The following is a 21,005-nucleotide window of genomic DNA, read 5'->3' on the forward strand; positions in this document are numbered from 1 at the left end:
TCTATATATACTTTTACAATTTTCCGAAAAACTAAAAAACGGGGAGGTAACAGCTATCAGTTTTGTGCGCACTTTTTCTGTAACACTTCCAACCTCAATATTTAATAGCTATATCTCGTATTATTAGGATGATTTATTATTTGGAGGAAAAATAAGACCACTCTCATCTCTTACTGCTAAAAAAAATTTCAATTACTTGGAACATGTTTTAAATTCTGTATTCTTAAAAATAAAATACAAACGAACATCCTGTACTCACAATTAATTTCATCTCTAAATTTTCTTTCCCTCTATTAATTTAAAGTGAACCAAAAATAAACATTCTTTTTTGAGAGAATGCTAAAAGTGCTTTCCGCGTCAATGGGAGAGTATTTATAGAAAGAGAATTTTCCATGTTGATAGCTATTAATTCTTAAAAATGTATACAGTCGATGGTTAAAATAACTGTTCGGACAATACATATAAACAAAGAACTCTGTAGAAATTAGTTATCAATTTAGTTATCTTTATCTTATTAACAATTCCACTAGCCGACAAGATTTTAAACAGGCCAGACCTTTATTTTTGAAATAGAAATACCTGTCCAATAATAGAGAAAATATTTATTAAGCCTTTACACGTACCACTTTTCAATAACTTAATTATCCCTGTTTACATTAGGTAGGTAATTTTATAAAGGGGCGGGTAACATCGGTAAATTTAATGGCCCAAAAAATACCTGTATTATTCAGAATAATAAACATAAAAATAATATTAAAAATTAGTATTATTTTGAGTTTCATAGTTAATGGTTCTCTATTAATAGTGCAAAAAGTGATAATAAGGTCGAAAATGTCAAGCCAAACGCGCCGCGGCTGCAAAACTTCTGGCAGATTTGTGGAGAATTTATGGTGAAATCTCAAGCTAGGCAATTTTCCGAAAACGTAAAAAAAGCCTATTTCAAATATTTTGGTACTTTAATTGGAGACAAGACAAGTAGTGGGCCCCCCACACGTGTTGTAGCGAATCATTGGTGGAGTGGATGAATGGAAAGAAAAAAAAACTTGCTTTTTGCAATTCCAATGGTGTGGCGGGAACCTACTAACCATTTTGACGACTGCTTTTTTCGTCTAACAAAGACTGGAGGTTATTCTAAGAAAGGAAAGCACAAGATCGAGTATCCAAATTTGCCGTCTGGTATACGAACTATTTTCCATAACAAAGATTTACCAGAAAAAAAATCGGAGTAATAACGTTTCAATGACTACACTCTGGCCTCTGGTATGCTCTTGGGCAGAAGGATGCTGTAATATAACTCAAGTAATGGTTGCTGTAAAAATTTTGTTTTCATGCCTCGTATATGAATATATTTTTGTCTCATAATCTTCATAATCATATTATTTCAATTCATCTATTGATATAATAATAAACGACCAATGATTCTATTAAATTTAATGACCAGTTCTTGAACCGAAACAATATCTTTTGTTGTCTGAATTTTTAATTATCTCTGGGTTAGAATAATTACTGGACTATTTCGGGAGAAACCGAACATTTGCTGATAACGTGGTAAATCAAAGCTCTCATTCGGTATTCAGTTTCAGTATCAAGAAACATTGTGGCAAGTGTGGGTTCGTGCGCAGGGCATTTTCAATAAAAATCGCGATAAAAATCTTCATGTTACAAAAAATTTTTAATTACAAAAAGTAGTTAAGTGAAAAGTTAATAGTTGTGTTTCGATGTTATCCATTCATTGAAATATCTGTTTTTTTTTACATTCCCAATACATAAACAGCAGTACTCTGTGATCCTGATAATTTAAGTTAGTATAAATTAATTGAATTTGATAATCACGTTTTTTTATTTATAAATATTATTGTTGTTTTTATTAAATAGGTGCTTAGTGCTCATTTTAGTCAATAACTGTTTACAAAATAATCGTCAAAATATTAACAAATATGCGTATAATGTTTTTATATTTACATATATTCTCCCTTACACGTGTCAGGGATAATAAACGATTAGTATACAGGGTGATTAACTTATACTCGTATTTTCCTAACTTGTTTTTTGTAAAAAAAATATAGTATTCCATAGGGTTAGTTATTCAATAAAATAATTGTAACGAACGATTGTTTAAGTATTCTTCATCTTCGATCAGAGTGGACTACTGCAGTGAAAAGTACTCGTATCGTATAAATTGTAGATTTGACTTGGATATCTCCATAATCCCTTAACAAAACATGAGGCTGAGGAATTTTACGGAACCAGTACTGCGAAATGAGTTATGGATTCGAATGATGTTCATTTTTTGCGATGCAAAATGGATTTTACCAGATGATTACCTACAGAGTATTATAATAAACTTTTGAATCAAAGAGATGTTAAAATTTTTGAGAAAATACTTTTTTTATACTAGGAAGACTATAACATTATGTACCCTCTAACATAGCTCAAAAAAACAGCGAGTTTTAATGAGAACTTTTGGAAAATCCCTTCTTTGTACTCTCAAACTTCTAGTTGTTCTCATTTGCTAAAAATTCAATCGTGGAACATATTTCTAATGAAGTAAGAGTTGGTAATATTTGTGGAAGGGTATTTCTAAGGATGGAATTCATAAATTAGAACATGATTGGAACAAGTACATTGAAGTTTGAATGATATTTAATGACAAAATCTATTTCAAACTATAAAATCGTGTTTTTCTTATTGAACCGCAAAACTTGTCGAACAACGAGGTATATTTTAAACAAAAATGTTTTACTATAATAAAATATTATACAATATGTCGCGTTTTAGTTGAAGAAACTTAATTTTTCTCGTTATTTCAAAGAATTGTTTTGCAGTCATGACGTGATTTATTTTCAAAGATAATCATTCAAAACTTAGACCTTGTCTACTACTAATAATTAGAGATAATACGTGCTCGTAGTGATAACATCACTGACGCTAATTTTTTAGTTTTTGGATGCAAGTAAATTGTTATTTTTATGTTAATACCACAGATCATTACTTTTTAATCCGGTCAAATTAGACCAAAAAATAAGAGTGAAATTATATAAATTCCCATCAAGCTGAAAATCAGTAAGGTTGTTTAAAATACAATCGAACATAGAGTTTGAATGTTCCCCATCATTTCCGTGTATGGAAAAATTTTATTCAATGTCAAAGATCAAAAAAATGAGTTTTTCGTGATTATCAGCAAAACGGTAAGTTTTATCATGAAAATACATTTAACAAAAATTGTAGATCATAAAATTATCTACAAAAAATGTATCAATACTTTTTTTCCTACGAGCCACCGCTTCTGAGATATAACGATTCAAAAAGTTGTAAAAGTTATAATGTTTCAAATTTACTGTCGTATTTAATGGCTATAATGATTGTACAAGAAATACCAACATCGTCGAACTTTAGCGACATCTTCGTCAATTGATAATTTGTTTAACGAACTTATGACAGTTCTCACCAGTCAACAGAAGTTTACTGCAGAAAATATATTGGTGAAACCATTAAATACGACAACTTTTACAACTTTTTGAATCATCTCCGAAACAGCGGCTTGTAGGAAAAAAAGTATTGAGACGTTTTTTGCAGATAATTTTATGATCTACAATTTTTGTCTAAAGTATTTTTATGGTAAAACCCACTGTTTTGCTGATAATTGCGAAAAACTCATTTTTTTGACCTTTGACTTGAATAAAATTTTTTTCACACACGGAAATGATGGGCAACTCTCAAATTATATGTATTTTAAACAATTTTACCGATTTTCAGCTTGATTAGAATTTAAGTAACTTCGAATGTCTAAATTGACCGGATAATATATCCACTTTTCATTTCACACGTCTCGAAAATTGAAACCTATTCACCTCTAATAATAGTTCCTTCGAATGCTCAATTTTTTACAATTTAACCTTTAGTTTCTATATTTTTTATCATCCTCAAAATTCAAATGGACACCTTGTACGTACGTATATTTCATTATAATATAGCAATAAGTTCATAAAACAATCAGCGTTTGATGATTCTTTGAATAAAAAAGACTAAATAATCGATCTCCTAAAATACCACAACAAACATTTACTTCCTGATATGACTATATGTTTTTAAATACCAGAAAACAAGTTTTCTAGGACAATCATTTTATTTATATAGAAAGTATTCACAATCTACATCAATTCACTTTGCAACCGATGCTTCCATAACTTGAAAACTTGAAATTCAATCCTCTTAAAAAATTTATGATTTACTTCATCTGTCTTATCCTTCGCCGCGAAACGTCGACCACGTAAATGGTTCTTCTGATTGAAGAATAGCCATGAAACCCATTGGGCCACATCAGGTGAATAGAGTGGATGTTTAATGTATGTTACATTTTTTTCACGTGTAAATTCGACTGCAATATAGTGGTGCTATACTAACCCGCGTATATTGACCGGCTCAAGATCCGCAGGTTAACTTTTGTCAACAGTTTGCTGTTGTTTGTTGTATCTTTCTCCATGCGAAACCTCTCATTTTTTGAAATAGCGCTGGAAGTCAGCTTCTCCAGGCCGCGTGCAGCTTCAACGGATTAAAATCTTGTTTTTTTCAATTAGATTTTACCTCAGGAAACAGATAAAAATTAAACGGCGAAATATCCGAATGATCTAACATTACCTCTTGATGAACAATACGAAATAAGCAAGAGAATTATTTTTATGGGATTCGGATACAATTCGGGTCGTTTTTCACAAATAGGTGAAGTTCGTAACGTTGATTCATAGTTTTACCTTATCCAATCAAAATAATATAAAAAATTTATTACATCCAACATTCTTTTTTTGATATTATGGAAGATGAGCTTCAGGCATCGATGCTTCGTTTCAGGATCATATGTGGAAAATCGTATTATTTTCCTTACCGATAAGTTTTGGTCGTTTTCTATGACATTAAAAGTATTTCAACTAATAATTTTTTGAGGTCCACATACTTTTCAAATCCAATTATCGATTCTTTCAATATTACAAACACCCAAACTACTGAAGAACGCGTGAACGCGATGAACATTTGCAGAGACATTTATATCAATAAATTATAACTTTAAGTTAAAGTTACGGCTGAACTGATTTGTTTACAGTGGCGAGAGTCACTTCATTTGTAACACATTTCGTAGCAACAGCGATTGGTGCTGAAGTTAGGCGTTATTCTTTTTTGAAAATTTTAGTCTCGTTGTTTTATGGTTCTCCTCATAATCACGGAATTTGTTTATCCTTACACAGAATTCTGTACATTGAAGATGTATTTTCGTAATACATAAATCCGAATCGTACGAAATTGAGAAAAAAACTCATTTTCAAGCAACTATGTGTACCTAACATCATTAAAATGATTAATACACTCTTATCAACAGTTAAATATTTCTTTATTAGCTAAACATATCTTATTTAGCATGGTGTCTGATGTAATTGTTAATTTTAACATAAATTATTCATTTCTTGATAAAAATGTAATCACCATAACATGACTATAATTGTATTAAAATAATTATTTTTGAACTAATTTAAGTAGAGACTTGTCTTAAACTGTTAATTTTCTCATTAACATTCAATTGCTGATTCTATTTTATAATAGTAAACGAAGTCAAAAGTATCTTGTATGATATTTGCAATAATTTGAATAATTTTGAATCATTGAAACATTGAAAGATTTTACATTAAACACCAGATCAGAAAACATCTTATTTCTCTTTATTTTTTTTTCAACCTCCGATAGTCTATAAATAAAAGACAAATTCATATACAACAATAATTTTATTACCAAAAGATTGAGACATTTGTTATATGTCGACAAGCTTTTCAATACCCTCTTCAAAGAAAATTATCGCCAATGAATTCAAAAAAAAACATCTCTCGTATTAACGAGTATCATTAAATTCTTTTTTTCACTTGTTTCATTGTGTACAAAGGGAGTAAATCCGCAATCTCGCGACGCAGTTTTGATTTTAAAACAATTACTTAAAATTGATGTATTCTTACTTCTATTTCTAATATTCTACTTTCATTAAAAAGGCTCACTTAAGCAACAATAATTGAAATAATCACTATAATTTCTATATTTTTCAAAAATATGTAATTTTGAAGCTTTTATATATCATATATTTAGAATTAATTTCTCTCAGAAATCTTTCATTTCCACTAAATTTAATAAAATTTCTTTTGACTACGAAAAAGAAACAAACTGAAAAATATTCAAAAAAGTTGTATGTAATTGCAGACTTATTACCCAATATTTTAATTTGGATAGGAGATTAATTCATTGACTATTTGACTATGACCAGAATCATTCTGTTAAATAATACCGAGTCATCAATATATTTCTTGACAATGGAAAGGGTGAATTTAATATATTTAACTGACATATTGAGAGAAAAAATACACTTAAGTCATAGTCGGGTGTGAAGCTGCATACAAACATTTATGAAATATAACAATTTTCCATTCTTCACTCTTCTATTACTTCATCCATTAATATTAATAAATAGGATGGGGCTTATACTTCGTTACATTAGATATATTTCCGATTTTCTGTTCTTGCTTATTACATAGTTTCACTTTTATCTCATATTTTAAATAATTCTTATCGGCGTTTCATTGGTCTTTCTGTTGTGGAATTTTCCCCATACATCTTTCTTTGGTACTGTCTAGCTTTGAATCATTAAGAATAATGAAATTGCCGCTAAGCTAACCGCTGACAGGACCAGAATCTGCAATGGGAATCCCTTGTTCACTGGGAATATTTTAAGCTATGTGAAAATGAAAAGGCAAGACTTCAATTATGTATCTATAGATCTCGCGTTAAGTTGCAATTTTAGAAAAAAATGAGTTTCTAAACTGATGATATTACATTTTATTTTTCTTAGAATTTTTTTCTAATGTTTCTTCATCCATTCTCAACAAATTTTTCCATGTTTTCTAGTCTCTAGCAACACTGTCCATTAGTCTCCAAAAGTAAGGCGGCAGCAGATATAATTATTGCCAGACCAGTTTTTTTTTCTTTACTTTACTTAGCTTTGCTATTTTCTTTATTAAACTCTCCTTAAATTATTAAATAGCGTTTGAGGTTAGAAAATTGTTTACTTCTACTTTTGGAATGGAATAGTAAGAGACTTAAATAAAGTCAAACAACGTGCAATATTCGTCTATGTAATATTTTGATCTTGCTCGAAATTCCATGTAACTTCTTGCACATTGTATTGCTTAATGTCAAGCGGCCTTAATATCAAGCAACGTGCAATATTCGTCTATGTAATATTTTGATCTTGCAAGGAATTCCATGCAATTTCTTGCATCATGTCCAGCGGCCTTTATCACAGATATAATATCAGTAGAGTCGTTCTGTGCAATAGAAGAAGAAATTACTATATACATCATCTGCAAACTGTTAAGGTCTTAATGATAGACGGAGGACAATACTTCAATTTGACCTAATGGAAGAGCCGTGCCTCAAAACCCAGTCACTCTCGAAGAATTCTCTACTTCTGACGAATTAGAAAACATTTAAAGAACAGTTTATAAAATGATATTCCGCAAAAAAAATATTTATTTTTGATAAGACTAGCCGTTTATTGATCGATATTTATTAAATGAAAAGGCAGTTGAAATTGAATAGTTGTTTGTACAAATCTCATTTAAACAGATAATTTAAGAACCCTTTATATATCTTTCTTGCTTTTTGGCGAAATATGTTTATGGTTTCTACTGATTTGTTCTCAATTCTATATTCAATCTGTTTATTATTTCTCTGAAAAGTATTAAAATTGCTTATATTTGTTTAATTGTGTTTATTTTTGTTGGCAGTTTAAATACTGCTTAATGTTAATGGAACATGTTTTCGATTTCTATAATACAAGGGTAGAAAAGTGACTTCTAGATGAAAAAGTTTCTTTACTCTGAAAAAAGTATTTAAATTTATAACAATATGGATTCAAAAACTCCCGTTCAGTTCAGAACTAGTTTACAAGGCCCAACGAAAATCTGGAGTTAGCTTTCAGCTCCGGCTATTGTTGACTGTTATCCCTATCATTGATCACAATCTATCACATTTTTCAAATCACAAATTATTCCATTTGACGAAGGATAATATTAACTTTTTCTTGTTTTCTTGAATTGTTGTTAATCGCAAAAAATAATGTTCAATCAACACTTGAAATTGTTTTTTTCTGCATCATTTTTGTTTAGATGAGAAATTAGGAAGTAAATTAGATTGTGAAATGAGGCAAATTTCGACAACACAGATCTGAATCGAAATTTTTGAATTATTTAAAATCAAAAGATTGTAGGAAATGGTTAGTATGAAAAAGTTTTGAGTTTGTTGTTTTGAAAGGATTCAAAAAACTACGAGGAAAAATATTTTTAGAGTTTCTGGGGGACGTCTAGAAGGTTTTATAAATTTTGTATTTTGTAATAACTCAATAATTGTTTAATAATTTTAACTGACTATTTTCTTCGAGATCACTACAACTATTAGGTACATATTTTTAAAGGGTAAACTTCCTAAATTGATTGGGCTATCTCTAAATCTCTAAATCTCCTTAAAATATGAGTCCCACACTCTACAATTGTGGTATTTCACAATATCGTATATTTAGTTATCTGCAACCGTTAACAATTCAATAATTAAAAATAATCTTTGTGATAAGTAGCAGTTAAACCGGATTTCGATTATATCGTTTCAGTTCCTCTAAGATTTGAAAGAGCTATACGCAACAATACATATTACGGTTCGCGAAATGGACGTTTAAGGGGACATTTCGACTTAGATCATCCATTGAGTTTTTAATTTTAATTTATATAATATAATACATTAGTAAGCAGAATTTGATTTAGTTAACTTCCAATTACCAGTAACACAGAAAATACAAATATGCAGAGAAATTTATGCTGCTTACGGTGAAGGTGTTGTAAATAGTGTAGTAATATGTTTTTCTTATTTATTTGTACGATTTCTATTCGTGGGGTTAATAGATAAACACTGCCACTTACGTTCTTAATTTATTTAAATACTATACACTACACTAAACTAACTTATAATGATTCACTAATCATTATCAATTAACTTTAATAATTTATTTAAATCCTTCGATTACTTCGTTAATTCGTTCTGTTCGCTACGATTATTTATTATAAACAAATAGAATTTTCAAAACTTCTGAAACGTAAAGAAAAAAAAACAAATAAATAAATGGTCCTTCCTAGAAATTATCCAAAAGAATCAATGTAGATAAACCGCTTGCTATAAAAACGGTTATAAAAAACAAAGATCAAACTGATTCCGCGTTTCATAAAAAGTAAGTCAAAGACACCGCGCGCGCCTTTTCCGAATTTTAGAATTTCAATACATCTAGGCAGGATCGGCTCTAGAGCGGAGACACGTTCGTAAGAATTAAAAAGATTTGCGACAGATTACATTTTACAATTTATCGAGGTAAATTGTTAAAATACCACTGGGTATTCACTATCAAACGATTTGTAAATATTTTTAAAAAGCTAGATATATAAATAAACGATTTTCAATTAACTGTAGCTGCAATAATTTCTTGAAACGCAATAATGTATGGATACTGATCTTGAACTTCTATAGAATGTAGTACTCGGGAATCTTTTTAATATATTAATAATACAGAAAATATCATGATCGTGGTCGAAGCTTGGTGAAGTAATACAAAGGTATGCAAAGCTCGAATTGACGCAGAAAAGTGATGATACATTTTTGACAGTCAATTGAGTAATTAAGAATTAACCACCACGTCAAAGCCTTGCCTAACACTCGCTAAAAATTGTCCGAACTAGGTTGATAAGTTGTATCAATACATTCTAGATGCCATAATTACAAAGTTTAATATCGACATTTATGTTCCCAATTCAAAATCCAGTTAGACAGGCATGAACGAGCTTCGTATGTTCTCGTATATGAAAAGTTAGTCACGAATTTAAGTCTGAAAATTATTGGAGTGGGTGGAGTACAAACTAACACTATATATTATTTATTAAGAACAGAGCTTGATATGCTCTGTTCTAGTTCATCACTAATTATTCCTCATGCGGTCCTGTTGTTGATCTTTTTTTCCTTGCTATCATTTTACTTAGACATTCGTTAACTTTTTTAAGCACTTTTATCTGGGTCTCCATCTTCTACCTCCTGGATCCGACTGACGCATTGACATGTCTACTGCTCTTCATAAGTGCCCAGACCATTTTATTCTTTCTATTTTTAGTTTTTCAACTATTTTCCTCCTATATTACATAATTTATATGCTAGTTGTATTCATTTTCATTAATCTTGATTATGCTTATATTCTCATGTCCTGTGTTTTCACCCATTTCCCTAGAGACTGTTTTCCGAGCAGACTTCTCATAAGTAGACCTTCCGTTACAAATATAGAGCATACCAGTTTGACCGTTATGGCTTTATAGCAGCTCTGAGTAGAAAAATCTGCTTATTTTGAGATATCTTTCGCAGAAGCCTATTTAGGCTAAGCCATTCATATTGAAGTCATCAGTATTACAGACTCAAAGTCCGCTATTTTCTGTTAGTAACTTCAAATCTCAAGACTAAGATCTAATAGAACTTCAAGTGCCTTTGTTGTGACCATTTGCATCAACCCCCAAGACACGCGATCCAGTTTTACTGAAACTTTTTTTAATGATTAATCTTCGGTAAAAAGCCCTATGTACACCCAAAATGTCCTGCTGCATACCAAGAAAGAGAGAGAGAAAGGGCAAGAACTCTTTTGGTGTCAGTTTGTACACTGTGAGTGTACAAACTTTTCTTATCTAAAATTTTTTTCTTTCTCTGTTAAATGTTAAATATCTGATTTTCCTTAAAAATCTTTTGTTATATTTATAAAACCACTGTATTTTATTTGTTTACATATTACAAACAAACTGTAGTTTTCATATAAACGATTTCCACGACTAATTTTACTTTTTTAGTTTTATTAAACATTAAAGTTGTACATGAATTAAATTTTCCTGTTCGACGCCAACTATTTCATATAGAAATTTTCTAAAATGTTTTAAATGGAACATTACTGAGGTTAATGACATTTTCTAATTGATAAGAATAATCATCATGCACAACAGTAAATAATTCTAGTCATACATAATTCACAATGATAATTTAGTAAGTATGCAATCCTTAATGTTAATTTCTATGCAATATTAAATATGTACAAAAATATGGTTTATTAATTTATAACTATGGCTAGAACAACGTTAATAATCTAGTATTCGTCTCAAGACTGCGTTGAACAATTTACGAAGATTTAGAACAAGAATATAAAAATACCAGGAAGGTTATAGAGGAAGCAGCATTCCAAGTCTTATAACAAGAATTGAAACACCTACTTTTAGGCTTAACAGATTGGATCAAATATCTAATCACACAGAAGAATCAAGCATGTAATGAATGTAATGAGGTCCGTTAAAAAATATATTGTTCAATAAATCGTTATTTTTGGATTTTACAAACCGCTACTCATATATCTGCATAGTTTCCTGGTTAATCATTGTACTTGTCATATCTTAGAACTGAAGTCTCCCGTCTGCTGAGACAGCTAAGAGCTCACCATCGCTTTTACTTCTCCAATGTCACTAAAGCACGGATCGCCAAGTTAGAGTTTTGAATTCAAATATGAGATTGGTTTTCGCTGATCTTCTATTCTCACAATTTTTTTTTCAATTGCATGGATCAAATCTTCTATTGATTGAATCAATATACATTCGCATACCCATATTTGAACTCCTTAACATATTTTCGACCTTTGCTATTAGATACTCATTACTTAAGAGCCATTTACTGCTATCTGACGATGAATGTCGAAGATAATGGACAACATACTGAGGTTCACACCTGTTCAACGATTCAAGCACCTTAAACATTCTAAAGGTGCACAGCTAAGCCTACAATATTGATATAGAGATGGAATTGACTTGCATTTGTTTGCAGAACAGCTCGCTTACTATTCCCAAAGAAGAATATCATGAAAATTGTTTTAATAAATGAATAAACCTCAACATGTGGAAAGTATATTATAAATCACTTCTCAAATTTAGCGTGCTTGATACTAATAATGAAATTAGTCATGAAATAACAACAATTATCAGTTATAATAAGTTAAAAAACATTGATCTCAAAGAATAATCAGAGATCTCTTGGTCCAAGCAGTACACCGACAGGATTACTTGAATTCAGCGAAGACATGTTGTGGGAACGTGTACTTCATCTTATTCATCAGTAAAAACAAACGAAACAACCAAATTAGCGAAGGTACTCCCATATCGTATCTATCTTTACTAAAATAATGGATATTCAAGTTTACATTTACATCTATCGATAATCTACTTATTCCAGTTAATCGGGAAGTTTACTTGAAGTCATGTACCTTGAAAGAGCTTATAATAATCTTAGAAATGAATTACGAAGAGCTTTCAACATCATTGTTATAAAGAAAGATCTCGTAAACTTTATCAAAAGTTTTATCAAGATTCCTTGCCAGAAAACGAACTTTGGCCATCAATTGTAACAACCAAATGCTTAAAGAGAGGTGTTTGCACTGAGCATTACAGGCATCTAAGTGAAAATGGCACAAGATTGATATGACTGACATTTCATGCTAACAAGCTGTATAAAACATACTCCAACTGGGTACTAAAGACAAGCTTCAGTAAAACCGAATTTTAAGTTGTTCATTGAAATCCGTAAATACTTGGAAGCAACAATGAACGAGAACAGCTTATGTCAATAAGAAATTGAGCTTCGAGTTCAAAAGGGAAAAATAGAAAATGAATATCTCAATTCCGCATCGTGCAACAGGGATATTTCAGAGAACCAAAGAAAGAAAAGTACATCATTATTGGAAGCTATGGATATAAGGCTTTGATCATCGAAGGTAATTGGTTACATAGATAGATGACTTAATAGTGCAAGAGTATGAAGCAGGTGACGATTACGATAATAGAGCTAAAATGGAAGTAGATTGCGTTAAATGGTTTGGGCAAGAATAAAAATGTCTTCCTAATAGAGGAACGCGAAAAATGCTAATAAGATCTTGGAATAAGAGCATTCGTAAGTCCATAGAGGCAACTAATTGAGGGTGATGCTTTTAATGGTTGAATGATGGAGGGAAACGACAAACAACCAACAAATAATTGTATAATTTTGCTGGAAAGTGCAAACCAAATAGAAACGCCAGGATCTATTTGAAAAACACAGATGATCTGTCTAACAATGTATTTACTACCATATTATTGGCCAAATTATAGAACCCTTTCAAACTATAATTACTAAAAATCTTGTAAACCATTCCGAAATAATCAAGATGTTCAATTCTTAAACTTCACATTGTATATTCTCGTATATTATTATAATAAACTATTGAAAGTAGAACATATTAATAGATATATGGGAAAGAAAAATACGCGGTAAAAAGGAGGGAGATTTATAGCCGAAGAGAACAGATGATGAAATGAGGAATCTATTTGGAGAAGCAGAACTAAGCAAAATAATAAGATCCAAAAGAATGGAGTGGCTGGGTCACATACAAAGAATGCTAGATTTTAGAGCAACAAAAAAAATGATGGACATAGAACAAGGAGGAATAAGAAAAGAAGGAAGACCAAGGAAAATATGGTACGCAAAGGTGATGGAAGACCTGAGAGAGAGGAATTCAAGACTAGAAAACGAGAGCAAAATACTTAATCAAGTTCAACAATGTAAAACGACAGTTTATAAAATTTATCAATTCTAGAGAATTGGACTATATTTTGTTTTCAATTTAATGATTTTTGTTCTTAAGTTCATTCATTCTTTTCTTGTCAGTGTTAACAGTTTATCATATAAAAAATAGAGTTCAACAAGTACTTCATAACGAGACTATCAGAGATATTTTTTATTTTCTTATTAAGCGGAGTTTTTAAATTTTTCATTATACAAGTTTTTATTCCAATTTGGTATAAATCAATCAAATCTGAAATGCAATTAGATATCTTTAAGCTGAAGTGGTCCATGCCGTTAATTCAATATCAACTTTTTTTATACAAAAAGAATGTGACAAGTATTCAGAGGCCTGCTGTTAATTATTTTTTGTGCAGTCGTAAGATACCAGTTGCGTTCTATTTATACCAATCAAAATATAATTTTCTATATATATAGAATTCAAAATAGGGGGTGAACCAACTAATCAAATAATAATAATGATTCTTATGATTTTCTCAAATTTGAAAATAAATTATCAATATAGGAATTGAAATAGGAATAGGAATATAGGAATGAGAAAAATTGATTATAGGAAAGTTATAATAAAATTTCTTTTTTAGAGTCTTACATTTTCATCTGATTCAACACTTTTTGTGAAGTATTCATATTTCTCTTTTGACCTTGCTGAGCTTTAACATATTACAATACACTTAATTGAAGTGAAGCTAATAAAAAAAGTCATAAAAATGTTTATTATTGAATCAGTTGCAACAATACGAACTGCCATTAATTTTTATACCACAAATACTATAAACTGTCATAACTTTCAACATACTTCTTGTGCTGGTAGCTATATCAGTTGCTTCAGACGAGTTGCGTCCCGCGGTCAACCGGGCCTGTAGAAGTCTATATTAGTTGCGTCCAGGCTGCCCGTTTTCTTATTTACAGTCTAAGGTTAGATTAGGTCATAAAATATCTTATCCCAAGATGAGAGGAGGTGTTACAATTAATAAGTTGATAATATGTATTTATGTATGTATTTAAGTTCCAGGTAAGAAAATAGTTAACCAGACCTTCGAGATGCAATTCATATACAATTCTTAAAGTAACCCGGATTAAAATTTGACCGCGGGAAGCAACTCGAATCAAACAAATCTAGTTATTGTTGTTACAAATCCAGTCAAATATGACTAAAGATCAGCTGAAATAGTTGTTTTCTCGATTACTTCTTTATATTCCATCATATGACAATGTAGCCATGGATTCACAATAAATACTTGCATTCACATGATTTGGGGAGAGATAATCAAATAAGTTTTGATAAGTTCAAGTTTCTCTATCAGAGCTATGTTTGAATATTTTATTTCATCTGTTAAGTTGGAATTTCTGGAACCATTGGTGACATCCATATTTAGCACTGTGTTTATATCTACTACCCTCACCCCGACACTCACAAATTATACTGTCTGACGCGTTTTTACCTTAATAATAACTAGGCTTTAAAAACGCGCCTCAGATAGTGTAATTTGTGTGAAATTCCTAATCAGTTTAGGTTCGATTGCATGCGCACTTTCGAATTTGTTCTTTACTTCTCTTTTTGGGAGGACACACGAAAGAGCTCTCAATGGTTAGTAGTAGCTACGATATATATTTTGACCTTGCAAAACATTGTATGTAAAATGAGAGTATGTATTGGTAATAAAACTTTTACTTCAATACTATTGAAATAATATTTTTGTTTATTAATTTTAACTTAATTCTGTCTGTAAGCCTTGATTGAACATTCCAGTAGGTACAATTTCTAATCACTTTATCTATAATAAAACATTGATTTTTTTCCTAGAATGTATCAGGAGATCTAATTTCCCGGGAAAACCTAGTATCAGAACTCAAAAATTCCGCTAAACCATTATCAGATAGCTGCTCACCGGAGGTCTCGGCGAAAATCGAGGCGGCAGTTAAAGAAGCCGTGACAGCTTATGAAACGACGTGTACAAACTTGAAAGAACTTTGTACCAAGTACCATCATGCTGCAGATCTATGGAAACAGTATAAGGAAGCTTCAGATTTAGTGAAAGAATGGATTGAGAATCCAATGGAGTCTATTGAAAATTTTGAGCCCGAAGAGGCTATTGAAAAAGTTAAGGTAAGTGGTATACATAGTATATTAAAATTAATGTCAAGTTCTTCAAACACGGAAAAGGACGAAAGATATAACAGATACATCTAAAGTTGTAATGGATGATTCATTTAGAGGTATATGTTTTGAATAAATAAAAAAATTGATAATAACAATTTTATTATATAATCTTTATCATCATCCAAAAGAACAATTATTTCAATAAAATGTTTTTCAAATGTTGTTCGTGATCACGGTTAACAAGGTCTATTGTAAAGTTACAATGTTCAATGACATGTGTTAGTATTTCGAGTGGTATTCGGCCAATAAGTTGTGTAATATTGGCATCCAATGCTTCCGTTTGAACCTAACCGAGCTCCCTAAAGGAAAATGACAAGAAGTGAGATGGATATCACATGATCTACCCTACCAATTCACTGGTCCAAAGCGTGTAATGAGCTGTTCTCCGAATTGCTGTCGCAGTAACGCCATGATCTCACGAACTGTATGGCAATTACTGCTAATCTGTTGGAATTAAATTTCATCGAGACCACGAGCTTCAATTTCTGGCACCAAATAATCACAGTCACCAATCGCAGAAACATTTCGGCTGCTCTCTGTTGTTTAGTCTTAATTTAATGGCAGCTCTTGAACTTCTTTGGGTTGTTCATCACACCAAATTGAGGATCTCGTGAAGACAATAATTGGCCTCATTAGTAAACAAAACTTTTGTCGAAATCAGTGGATCTTCTGTAAGCTTCAAGAGCACAACAACTAAAACGGAAACAAGTAGGAAGAGCTGTCGGTTCCAGTTCTTACAATAGTTGAATTTTATATATTTCCATAGAAAGATACCTACATTAAATATGTCAAATTTAGTAGATTTTTATCCAATAATGAAAATTGGGTCTATAAATTATGCATGGTAGAGCGAATTGTACGTTCGGTTGGCCAATTATGTGGACCATAAGGGGGTCATCCCTTGTGGCGGCCTGTTTTTTAGGGATTTTTTAGGATTTTTTTCTACGACCAGTAGATAGATATTAACATATATTTCGACAGTATAAATATACATTTTAAGCTAAAAATATTGTGTAGAACTTGAGTTACACGATTCCGGCTGATTGGCTGATCTGAAACAAAAAAAAACGGCGTTCTAATCTGTAAGCCTAAATGCATGAAATGGACTATTATCAAATATACAAAAAATTGGATTTTTGGTAGACATTTGAAATAAATGTTGCGAATTTTGCGTTTTTTTTTGTTTTTTGCTATAAAAAAATCAAAATTTTAGAAATTTTCGATTAATAATAGTTTATTCCATGCGTTTACATGTATTGAGTGTGCCCTATAAACTTCAAGTCATTCGGTCAAGCCGTTTTTGAGATACGATGGAGGAGAGTTTGAAAAACATGTTTAAAGTTTCAAGTCCATTTTAAAACTATGAAAATCTCAACTTACCCTCAATCGGCGAACTTTGGTAAAATATTTAATAAACTATAGAAATTTCTGTTTAAGCCTGTAGAAACTTGTCTAAACTTGTATAAATGTATATATGTATGAAAGGAGGGACAGGTATAAAGTCGACGGTATACAATGGGCCCGGACCCCAACTGCCAACACAGCGCTCCGAACAACTCTTTCTTCTAGCTGCTGCAACTTTAAAACGACACTAAATAGATAATCCATTACAAATAGTTTATGTGGGTTATCAATTCGAAATTTCAAAATATGTGGATAATTATAGTAGATAAAATAATTTGTGAAAATGCATGGAGGTAATTAGTAAGAACGGCGTGGAGGATGTAGAGGACGAAACCTATTCACATTCTCGCAAAGTATAAGAAACTTCGGAATACCTGGGGGCTTATGAAATAGACGAAGATCTGGTTAGCGGGTGTGAATATGTCGAATTTGACATTGCCATGATAAAGTTTGACATTTTTAATGGTGGACGTACGCAGAACGTGACGTCATACGATGCTATTTGAGTTCAAAGATAATTGAAATATTCATCTTGGTCATCATCATCGTGCGATGATTTTTTATGACTTCTGGCGTGGATTAAACCAACAGCACTATGCCGATCAAGTCGCTTCGACTTTTATGATGAAGCACCATCTCGAGTCACCGTTTTTTATAGGATTTATTTCTTAAAGGTAGTTCAAAATCGTCGGTTGTGCCAGAAAACATCGAGGCTGTGCGTCAACTGATATTGCAAGATCGTTATGTAACATACCTTAAAATTGAGCCTTGAAATTGAGGCATACTTGGGCATTTCACCTATATCCATTAAAGGTTTCATGAAGATTTGGCTGTCAGAAAGATTGGATACCAGAAACTAAACAATAATCGACTGTATGGATCTTTAAAGATTAGCAAAATCTAACAAAATTATTCACATACGAAACATATTCGTAACAAATGGTTGCCTCTTTATTTGGAATAACAAACATTTGTTTGCCAGAAAAAATCAGGGAAAACAATCGCAGTAGACGAATTATTCTCCACCACTTCAATGCGAGCTTTTACACATCAGTTCAAACAAAAATGTTTTGGAACAGTCAAAATATCGAATTGATGGGTGATCTATTGTACAATCCAATGGCACCCAATGATTTCTTCTTATTCCCGCAGATCAAAAATAAATTACGAGGTCAACGTTTTTCTACACCTTAAGAAGTAGTGGATGCATTCAAATCACATGTTTTGCTGGTACCTCATTCGAAATGATTAAAATGCTTTGATAATTGGTTCAAAATGCAAAAATGTATCGATCTCAATGGATAATATTAAAACAATAAAGCCATTCGATATTTATCGAAATATTTTAATTTGTAATTTTGAATTACTTTTATATCAAAAAACACCTAAAATCAAGACAAAACATCTAAAATTATTTAAGAAGTAAAAATAATATATAAATATATAAATTAATAGGAGCAGATGAAAAATATTATATTAAATGATTAGAGAAATTATTGAAATTTAGTAATAATAGGAAAGGGTGTAAGCTAATTAGTTTTTTTATCTTTTTATTTTCATAGTTTTATATGAGCTACCATCACGCAACAATCGTCAAGTTCTGTTTTAGACTAGTTTTTTAAACACAAAAAAAACTTTGTTGACTGAAAATGTGACATATAGAATTTTTACTGTCACGTGATTATAGCTGTAATTCTAATAATAACTTTTTTCTACATTTCACGATGTCACGAAAATATATCTTTGATCTCGTACATATTGTGTTTTTTTTTCAGAAAACTTAAATAATCTAATGGATCGGATCTGTTTATTCAAGTTTTTCCATTTCTTTTTGTTTTGGATTTTTCGTTTTGTTCATATATTTTCTCCAACAACTGTTCACTTGTTTTCTTATTATTTGAGATATAATTGGTCAAATGAATCAAGTTTGTTTTAGTCCTTTAATCATTTCGAATAAGGTAAATTTCGTAACCATGTGATGAACTATTTTAACGAATAATCGCATGTTTCAGTATTTGATCAGATGTAAGTTTTTTATTCTTTTAGAATACACTGAGAATATTCTGGGGACTGATTGAAATCGTTCGACAGATAAGTTAGATGATGCAGAAGATTTCAATGATCTTCTAAATTGAAATTTGTTATAGTGGAACAATTGATCTCAGCATCATTTTCTTGGAACAGTCTCCGAGAAAGTTGGTACTTTTTGTTCCACATATAATCTATAGAGATTGCGAAGAATTGATTCTTCTTGAAAAAAATCAATGCAGTTTGGTACACCATTGCCGTTCGTGTTTTTTTAGGAGCTGTCGAATTATCCACAATTTTTCAAACTGTAATATCAGGGATTCTTGGCCACGCTTTTCTAACTTTAAGTAAACAATTCAAATAATCATTTTTTTTTCTCAACGGGAATAGACACTATCGTTCTTTATAACTGTTCCATGGATCGAAATGAACTGACAACGCCAAAGGTGTTGAGACCATACATAATCCGACCCTGTTAGGGTGAGGTGTAAATATTCGTAATATGCACACGTTTCCACGCCACCTATGAGGTACTTGGCGCTTTTTTTTACCGTGGTTTTTCCGGTAAGCCTATTTTAGATCTTATTGAATTCAAAAGCACTTTATTGAAATACAAATAGAGTATTGAAAATGATGACAAAATAATTGTAATTTGGACTTGAAAGGCTGATGAGCTACTCAAAGATCCATATAAATTAACAATAATTGGAACGCTCAGTAAAAAGGAAATACCACCAGAACTGCTGGCTACAAGCGAAATGCAAATACATTATGTTATGATTAGGAAAAGGTATTACTTTCGTACGTGTCTAGAAAGCATCAGGGAGGTGAAATTTCAGAAGAACAGGAAACCTGCGATTGTTCAGAATTACAATGAAACTCAAGGTGGTGTCGATACATTAGATTAATTGTGTATCAACAAGAGCTGCAGCATAAAAATTAGAAGATTGCCCCTGTGTGTGCTATATGGTATGATATGGCCAGCATCAACTCCTTTGTGATTTATTCTACTAATACTTTAAAGGATGAGGAGAACTTTTATGTGAAATATCCACTAAGAAGTTACTCCAATTTTGAATATTCAAAATGATTCAAAAAATACTCGTACAACAACAGGAAAAGAAGCGCAAAAAATGTTTCTACTGCCCAAAAAGACGTATGACAACAACATAAAATCTTTGAACCGCTATATCACGGAAATGACAATAATGAAGAGAAAAAGTGTTGAGTCATTTTTTTTGAGAATCGGATGATCTACAATTTTTGTAAGAACTATTTTTGCTGTAAAACTCACCATTTAGCTGTAAAACGCGGAAAAACCTATTTTTGCAAACTTTTACCATCAATAAAATTTTTTGCACAAGAAGGATTGATTGGGACTTTTCACAATCCATTTATAATAGTATTCATACCAATTTCTAGCTCTACGGGAATTTTGGTTACCTTTAAAGTCTTATTTAACTGGAGTACTAATTACTTTTCTTAGATCGTGAAATAGTATATTGTGCAACAAGTGGGAAAAGTTTAACTTTTCTTCCGAGTGTGAAAGTTTGTGGCCCGAGCCCGAAGGGCAAGTACCGCGAACTCACGAGTGAGAATAGTACTTTTCCCACATGTTCTACAACTGCTCAAATTGAAAGAATAAAAGTAATGGAAC

General features: G+C 31.3%; 1 protein-coding gene across 1 annotated transcript in view; it reads left to right on the forward strand.

The window, feature by feature from the left end:
- LOC130895716 (muscle-specific protein 300 kDa-like) overlaps positions 1-21,005 on the forward strand; it is a 66,020-nt gene that overhangs the window by 19,863 nt on the left and 25,152 nt on the right. The window contains exon 4 of the mRNA XM_057803210.1: positions 15,560-15,862. Within this exon, the coding sequence (XP_057659193.1) occupies positions 15,560-15,862 (303 nt within the window). The remainder of the gene's footprint in view (positions 1-15,559; positions 15,863-21,005) is intronic.

Source organism: Diorhabda carinulata, chromosome 6 (genome assembly GCF_026250575.1).
Source record: "Diorhabda carinulata isolate Delta chromosome 6, icDioCari1.1, whole genome shotgun sequence".
In the NCBI taxonomy this organism is placed as follows: Eukaryota; Metazoa; Arthropoda; class Insecta; order Coleoptera; family Chrysomelidae; genus Diorhabda; species Diorhabda carinulata.